The sequence below is a fragment of the Pinus tabuliformis genome, chromosome 7 (assembly GCF_031772625.1).
Source record: "Pinus tabuliformis cultivar Carrire ecotype Pingquan chromosome 7, CPIR1, whole genome shotgun sequence".
Lineage (NCBI taxonomy): Eukaryota > Viridiplantae > Streptophyta > Pinopsida > Pinales > Pinaceae > Pinus > Pinus tabuliformis.
In genome coordinates this window covers 1,471,066,405-1,471,075,642 of record NC_142293.1, presented here as the reverse complement: position 1 = coordinate 1,471,075,642, position 9,238 = coordinate 1,471,066,405, and the positions used below count along the sequence as shown (strand labels likewise).

At 37.8% G+C, this 9,238-nt stretch overlaps 1 protein-coding gene across 2 annotated transcripts in view; it reads right to left on the bottom strand.

Moving 5' to 3' along the window:
- Positions 1-3,394: 3,394 nt before the first annotated feature.
- LOC149253354 (large ribosomal subunit protein uL29c-like) overlaps positions 3,395-9,238 on the bottom strand; it is a 70,568-nt gene continuing 64,724 nt past the window's right edge. Inside the window, exons 2-3 of one of the 2 annotated variants that reach the window (XR_016267073.1) lie at positions 4,593-4,887; positions 3,395-3,747 (exon numbers count right to left, since the gene is read on the bottom strand). Coding sequence is in view for 1 of the 2 variants with exons in the window: in XM_089459890.1 (XP_089316016.1) it covers positions 4,708-4,887 (180 nt within the window). In the remaining variant the exon portion in view is untranslated. Of the gene's footprint in view, positions 3,748-4,483; positions 4,888-9,238 lie in introns of those variants that run through there. The other variant, XM_089459890.1, reaches the window with a different exon arrangement.

Here is a 9,238-nt window from a genome sequence, read left to right as displayed (position 1 = left end):
TGTAGCAAATAAACATAGTAGATTGTCAAAATGGGCAACGAAAATGTAGCCAATTATTTTACTAATATTACATGCCAATCAATCTTCTTCCTCATGCAAAAATGTAACCAGTTATTTTATTAATATTACATGCCAATAAATCTTCTTTCTCGTGCAAAAATGTAGGCAATTATTTTATTAATATTGCATAGCCGCCTGAATTCTTCTCCTAATGCTTGATACTCTTTCACATAACCATTGAAAACCTCTCTTCTTTGTTGCCCTTGGTTCTCCACAAGTTGCTCCAAAAAATACTGGGAGGAGAGGTCTGGGTGTGAATTTGATTGATGATTGAGGGTTCTGTGGGGTTGAAGTGTTGTTGGTCTGGGCAAAATGTTCGCCGTGGTCATTCGACCCTCCTAATTTGACCTCTAATGAACAACCAATAGCTCGGCCTACCAATGCATGTTGAAGAAAGTGTAACTAGGTTCGGTCTTCATAAATGTAATTTTGATCTTTGTATTTATAAAAGAAAATAAATATTATTTTTGTTATTTATATCAATGAGTTTCTTGCTCATTGCATAGGTATACCACAGGTCAAAGTGCTATAGGGAAGTCAAAGAGTCAAAAGAAATGTTGAAGACCCTTAAGGGCATGTTACACCATGTATATTTATGTATGAGAGTCCAAGAAATACCTCCAAGCCAAGTCACAAGCCTCCTCCATGCAACGACATCACAAAAGGAAGCAATTTGAAGCATAGAAGTCAAGTTGGCCTCAAGTCGGCCTAAAGAAGGAGCAGACCTCTATATATAAGGGTCATTCCACCCCTCCAAAGGAACGGAATTCACCTCTGAAATCAACGAAGGAAAGGACAAGTATAGGGTACGAAAAAGGACGAAGGAGGAGCCTCTAGTCCAAAGAAGAAGGAAGGAAGAAAATCGAAGTTAATAGGGTTATCTTAGGGCCTATTACAGTCACTCGTGCGAAGAAAAGGAAGTTGTCTCTGCTGTCATAACAACCCTCCTATTACAGAGATAAAGTTTGTTGGTTGGGCTAAGAAAGGAGTGCCTATTAGGCCTCTCACTCAAGCGAAGAAGAAGACCACACAAGTGAAGGAAGGAGAGCAATCTAGCATCAGTTTCTTGAAGGAATCCCTTCACACGTGCGAAGAAATAGGGCCACACTGTTGTTACATCAGACCTACAACTATATCTCAAGAAAGAGCTCGATTGTAAGAGGGATAAGGCACTCTTCATAAGGGAAGGAGTCTACTAAGGAACGAAGAAAAATATATCTTCTAGTGCAAGCATAACTAGGGTTGCTCTCAGTCGCCGGAAGAAGAACGAAGTGCCGGAAGAAGGACAAAGGCTTGACTTGTGCTTGGAGGATCTTCTTGTCAAGGGTCTAGGGTTTGGCATTTATCAATAGAAGCTTCAATAAGAGAAATTTCAAGAAGGGTTTTCCTCTCTAAGAGAGAGGTTTTGCCCTGGCTAAGAGCCAAAATCTTGTGTTCTTGTTTCTTGTATTTTGGTAACTATTTGATGAAGTAAGAAAACATACACTAATAATAAGAAGAAGAAGATTGTGTTAGCAAGAAAAGTAAAAGTACTTCACAAATTGTTATCATTGCTAGAAGAATCTCATTATAACTCAGGTTCCCTAGATTCTTCAACAATGCAAAACTTGGCCAACGAATAAATCTGCCCTCTAATCTTGCTACAATACAATTCCTCGTCCTAGTTGGAGGAAAGAAAAACAACAACAAAATCCAACCTCCATGAAGACAACTCCTCTCCTTCAAGTCACTCAGTGTTCTCACTCAAATGTTGCCTCTAAGATAACATGGTGTTGAAGATAATGGCAGAACTCGGCTCAAGACAAATTTTGACGTCCTCCCAATGAAAAATGTGCTCTTTTATTTCAACAGAAAAGACAAGATACTCAACCTCTTACAAATAGAACTTGGCCCCTTCAAATAGCCTTCATCAATGGTATGAGCTGATAAATTCAGCCTTGTTGTAGCAATGTGAACTTGGCCCTCAAAAAATCAGGGAGAACTCGTCAATCTTGGCTTGTAAAAACAATCTTGATCTCCAATGCTAAAACTATAAATAACCTCTCACGCTGGCAGGATGCACAACTCCGATACCACTGTAATGTCTCTTTTCAATATAAACCAGTAAATTTTCTTCAAAACATTTTAATTAACAATTTGCAAGAAAACCATTGGGACATTTTGTCAAGCAGATTGTATTCAGTTAAACATTAAACCCTTATGTAGTAAATAACACAATAAATTCTCAAAATGGGCAGCAAAAATGTAGCTAATTATTTTATTAATATTACATGTCAATCAGTCTTCTTCCTTATGCAAAAATTAACATGTTAAACTCCTACAATAATGGCATACTTGGTTGTATCGTCTGCTCAAGATCGTTGATGCCTCCAAAACGATGGGTTTTCAACGTTGAGCCCAATTGAGAAGTTTGATTGACTCTTCCCCATTCTAAAGCACCATTGAATGATTTGTATGACCCCTCCATCTTTCTCCACTAAAGCATAAACGAAAGATCTGATATGATCTCTTCTTGTAGATCGACTAAGGTGTATAGTTTCAACACTGAAGCCAATTCTAGCCAGATTAGCTGAAGTGGATGTCACACCACAGAAACTACCCTCATCAATTGGGTTTTTACCCTTTCTTCAAGTTCCACGAGCTTTCAAACCAAATATCAGAAACAATATCCAATTCCACATCTCCAAAAGCGAGCCTCAGACTTTCTTTTATTGTCATGGGTCGTTTTTTCCCCCTTTTTAATAAAGTGACTTTAAAAGTTTTATTTCTTAATTAATCAAAAATTCAATTATCTCCTCCTTGGAAAGGGACATTACATTCTATGAAACAAAGATGAAAACATTTTCAACATAAGGTTTCCTCTATCTCCACATAAATCATTGCACTTAAAATAGGCATGGCCACTTTTGTTCAGCAAACTATCATGCACCTGGAAGTACCTTCACCCAACTGATTTCTCACAAGCAAAATTGTCACCCAGTCACCATCAAAAAGTTCCCATTTTCTTGTCTTTACATCTCTTTTGCCCAGGAGGCTTTTAGCCCACTGTTGAATGATGAGCCTACTATTTTGTTCAATTATCTAGAGATAATTTAGCTCTCCTGTTTGCTCACAATCTTTACGAGGCATCAAGAAGAAATGTGTAACTTTTTGTTTTAGATATAGCTGCCTAACATATTTCTCCCCTGCTCGATACAAAATATAGACACATCTTCCTGTAGCTAATATGTATTATATCTGTTTATAAAGTCCACAACAAAATCAACCTTAGAAAAATGGAGATAGAAAGAATCAATCTTCAATCTCTGATAACAAAATGGAGATACAACTCCCTGTGATCTAATTGGACACCACACAAACTAAAGGATGACAATACTCTAAAGAATAAACTCAACTAAAAGACAAAATGTCCCTACAAGAAATGACACAAAATTATAGGATGAGCACAAATGACCAAAGCTATGAAGTCTAGCCACGGGCCATACAATGATTTTACAAGAACTGACATTCATTTGTTTAAAGCATAGAGAAATTCCAAGCTCCCAAGCTGGTATGGTATCTGTGTATTTTCACATCCAGATAGCATTACACAAATTTTATTTAGAATATTGATGGTGTAGATTGTAGAAACTTCCAGGCAAGTCATATGGCTCACATAATATGAGTTGGGGGTGAACTACTCCTTCCCTGTTTTTGACACATTACAAAGAGATAAGACTGAGTAACTTGCTTGAGAAATATGGATATTGTAATTACTAGAAAAGGCATATCATGCCCAAAAGATTTCTTGAAAACATGACTTGTAGAAAACAAAGATGACAGCAATGGGCAAGAAATTATTTAAGTATTCTTCTACAGTAATAGTATCATTCGTTAAACTTGGAATCAAATAATTTCCGTCTATCTTTTTTTTTTGAGCCGAGAGGCTCATTCTACAGCCCAATATGATGTGTAACCCTGTCCATCCGTCGTCAAAGTTGAAATTTTGCTTATGTCAGCCCAAATAAAAAATTTAAAAATAAAAATAAAAAATTAGATAACTATACAAAATATTTAAATAATGTTGGTTCATAAAAAAAATTGCACTTGAAGAAATTGGATCCCTCTCGGCTCATGTTAGATCTGTATTTAAGATGGATCTATGCTGGTTTCACAGACATCTTCAGTAAAAGGAAAAACTCCCGTACACACTGCGTGACATTATATAAGAAGTCCCCAGTGTAATAAATAGCCTACAATTTACCAAAACAGATTTTAAAAAATTGTAGATCTGAATCAGCAAAAGATGCCATCCATGAACCTCAATCCTACATTCTAACATACAGCAGAATTATTAAATATGTTGCAGAAAGAATTATGATGTTTCCCCATTGATGCCTGTGAATTATTCCATATTTCCTGGGCCTCAAGGATACCATATAGATAGAATGCAAGAGGTTAAAATCCTTAGCACATTAACTTTATGCATTGTACAGAGCAATTTTTAAGCAAAAATGAATGTTCTTTTGAATAAACTGGATACAAGAATTTACATTGTGCTGTTCCCAAGACTTATAGCTGAAACAAACCATGCATGTCTCCAGTGACACAGAAACGGCAACTCATTCTCATAGCTCTAAAACAGAATGCTTTGATCACAAACATTAACTACGACCCCGCCACTTCCTTTGTTGCCTTTGCTTCCTTTTCTTCTTGCAACTTGCGCAGAGATGGAGGAGGCCTGGGAATGATGCTACGTTTCCATGCGCTGTCCATCTTTCTTGATAACCGTTTCCCAATACCCTGCTCGAGCTCCCTTTCCCTTCGTACTGTCAGCATCCGTGCAATCTGTTCAACATCATTAAGTGAGAAAACTTGTTGCTTACAGCAGTTTAATGCTTTGCTTCAGTGAGAAATAAATATTTTCTAACGAAAGATCTAATATTGTGCAACATTCAAACAAATACAATTTACTGCTAGAACGATTACTACCCATTAAAGATCTAAATTGCGCAAGACAGATAAGATGAAATAAGATAATTTTATTAATGTCCAGCAAATGACCACTGAAGTAGGTCAATAGAACTGCCAAACATCATGATGTCAAATACAAAGCAGGAGCTCAAATACAGCTCCCATAAAAAGCAAGATGCATAGAGTAAAGTGCATGAGAGCTAAACTCTGGAAGCAGAGAGCAGATCTGAAAGAAGGATGTACAATGTGCACAGATTCAAACTCTGAAGTGCACAAAAAGCTCAAATCTGGAGTAGCTCCACTAGGGCTAGCTCCACTAACATCCAAGGCCGAGTGGAGAAAAAATCAGGATAAAAAAACTGTTCAGAGGAGGATCCAGACTGCATACTATGCTTCTGCCTGGAAGAGATCAACCATCGCTATGGCCTGGGTGATCTATAGTCTGACTGCTGGGATGGGGTCTGTACTGACGACACCTTTGAGGCCTCCATGAAGTGGGGCTAGTCCCACAGGCCCGCAATGATCTAGAATGGGAGCCAAGGCCGCTATCTGTCCGTCTCTTGGTGCCTCTCACAGATGGGACTTGGGAGAAGGGGGTTAAAAGGAAAATTTGTAGGATAAAGAGACCAGCTAAAGAAAGTTGAAACTAGTACTGAAAACCTTCATATTACTTTATATCGTTTGAAAAGATTTTCAAACTAGAGTGGATCTTATAGACAAACGTACAATGGAGTTCTTGCAGATATTTGTAGCAAATAAAATTATAAAACAAGTATTAAACAATGAAACCGATAAATTGACATGATCCTAGATGAAGCAAGTTGGGTACTAGACTTTTGCCAGCTACCAATGACTAACCCAGTTAACATGGATATTCATCACTGAATCATTCCACACTACACAGGACCTAATCCAGTTAGCAGAAACACTTGCTTTTAGGAAGTGGAAAAAGAACAACCCATGTATTGACCGTATTCCAAATTGCATAACCCTCACAGGTCAAAATGATGTGAATAGAGCTACAGGTAGATTTCTACTTACCATGTAGAAATCTACTCATGTCAAAATGATGTAGAATAGCTTCTTAATTTTCTCGACTCTCTCTTCTCAAAATTCAGATCTCATTACCCTGATGATGGACTCACCTAGCTAGTCCGAAACGTCGGTTTCATAATTTGCTCACAGGTTTTTCCATTAATTAAAATACTCTACCAGCCTGTATGGAATCTCTCTTCAACACCATTAAGTCCCACCATGGAAGGGACATGCAGAACAATGCTCTTAAATTTGAGAAGATGAGAATGTCAAGAGCCAGAATAGCTTCTTAATTTTCTCGACTCTCTCTTCTCAAAATTCAGATCTCATTACCCTGATGATGGACTCACCTAGCTAGTCCGAAACGTCGGTTTCATAATTTGCTCACAGGTTTTTCCATTAATTAAAATACTCTACCAGCCTGTATGGAATCTCTCTTCAACACCATTAAGTCCCACCATGGAAGGGACATGCAGAACAATGCTCTTAAATTTGAGAAGATGAGAATGTCAAGAGCCAGAATAGCTTCTTAATTTTCTCGACTCTCTCTTCTCAAAATTCAGATCTCATTACCCTGATGATGGACTCACCTAGCTAGTCCGAAACGTCGGTTTCATAATTTGCTCACAGGTTTTTCCATTAATTAAAATACTCTACCAGCCTGTATGGAATCTCTCTTCAACACCATTAAGTCCCACCATGGAAGGGACATGCAGAACAATGCTCTTAAATTTGAGAAGATGAGAATGTCAAGAGCCAGAATAGCTTCTTAATTTTCTCGACTCTCTCTTCTCAAAATTCAGATCTCATTACCCTGATGATGGACTCACCTAGCTAGTCTGAAACGTCGGTTTCATAATTTGCTCACAGGTTTTTCCATTAATTAAAATACTCTACCAGCCTGTATGGAATCTCTCTTCAACACCATTAAGTCCCACCATGGAAGGGACATGCAGAACAATGCTCTTAAATTTGAGAAGATGAGAATGTCAAGAGCCAGAATAGCTTCTTAATTTTCTCGACTCTCTCTTCTCAAAATTCAGATCTCATTACCCTGATGATGGACTCACCTAGCTAGTCCGAAACGTCGGTTTCATAATTTGCTCACAGGTTTTTCCATTAATTAAAATACTCTACCAGCCTGTATGGAATCTCTCTTCAACACCATTAAGTCCCACCATGGAAGGGACATGCAGAACAATGCTCTTAAATTTGAGAAGATGAGAATGTCAAGAGCCAGAATAGCTTCTTAATTTTCTCGACTCTCTCTTCTCAAAATTCAGATCTCATTACCCTGATGATGGACTCACCTAGCTAGTCCGAAACGTCGGTTTCATAATTTGCTCACAGGTTTTTCCATTAATTAAAATACTCTACCAGCCTGTATGGAATCTCTCTTCAACACCATTAAGTCCCACCATGGAAGGGACATGCAGAACAATGCTCTTAAATTTGAGAAGATGAGAATGTCAAGAGCCAGAATAGCTTCTTAATTTTCTCGACTCTCTCTTCTCAAAATTCAGATCTCATTACCCTGATGATGGACTCACCTAGCTAGTCCGAAACGTCGGTTTCATAATTTGCTCACAGGTTTTTCCATTAATTAAAATACTCTACCAGCCTGTATGGAATCTCTCTTCAACACCATTAAGTCCCACCATGGAAGGGACATGCAGAACAATGCTCTTAAATTTGAGAAGATGAGAATGTCAAGAGCCAGAATCCTATTTCTTCTATTAATAGCTTCTTAATTTTCTCGACTCTCTCTTCTCAAAATTCAGATCTCATTACCTTGATGATGGACTCACCTAGCTAGTCCGAAACGTCGGTTTCATAATTTGCTCACAGGTTTTTCCATTAATTAAAATACTTACCATGTGTTTTGCATCTGTGATTGTGGTTAATTGTTGCTTGCACGAGTATTAGCATTAGCAAACATGGCCATGAACATCTTGTAATCATAACGGGCTATAACAACCTCCGTCCTTATCAGTGAAATTGTAAGTTCAGATTGCTACAAAGGCTCCACATTATTATTTTGTATTGGCCTTCCAAATTGCATAACCCTCACAGGTCAAAATGATGTTAATAGAGCTACAGGTAGATTTCTACTTACCATGTGCTTTGCATCTGTGACTGGTTAATTGTTTGCTTGCACGAGTATTAGCATTAGCAAACATGGCCATGAATCTCTTGTAATCGTAACTGGCTATAATAACCTCCGTCCTTATCAGTGAAATTGTAAGTTCAGATTGCTACAAAGGCTCCACATTATTATTTGATATTTTTTGCCCAGAGAACCTGTATGTCGTTGAATTTTCTTCATCTTTACCTCTCGAAAAATCCAATTACAAAGTACTATAACTATGCTTTATCAAAGAAAAGGACCATTAATAAAAATTGAATGAATTTTGATGTATAAATTATCCAATTCTGTCTTGTTACCCATCCATATACATGGGTATTCCTCAGTGAAATTTTTTCTCCTATGATGCAGCTTGCCAGCTAGCAGCCCCTACCATGATCCACAGATAGCCATCCTCAGATGCCTCTCACCCATTCTTCAGTCGGTACATTAATTTGTCTAGCATGAGGACATCTATTGAGAGGTACATTAACCATTTTTGCATGCAAGTGCTTTCGTTTAATGTTTTAGGCATTCTAATATGGATCAAGGTTGACATTGGATTATATGCCATGATGTTTAGGATGTATAATTGTTCCCTTATGTCACCTTGATGGTAATCATTTGCTTCTAATACAATGTGACCTTCCATAGGGCTATTTCTTTCTCCCATCTTTTGACTGGTTGTTGTTAGTTGCTCATGCTGGTTCCCTGTATACTTCAATCCTATGACAAGAAAGGGCTGAAGTGCCTGAGGTTGATACAGCTATTTAAAAAAAAAAATGAAAAATCATAAGCCAAATGTTCAAATGCAAAAGAATGGTGAGGGACATAAAATGAATCAAAAGCCAATTTAGCTTGAGCTCTACCCTCTCTTATATAGTCACTCGTCCCTAGAGTTCCATGTATATTTCACGCATATCCAATACCCAACAAGGCTGGATAAGGATCCCAATCATCCATGATCTTGATCACCTCAAAATCAGCAAGAGTTTTGACACCAGCAAAGTAAAAGGAACTCTCAAAAGACATCTCGCCCCTAGTGTAGCAATAAACTACCCATCA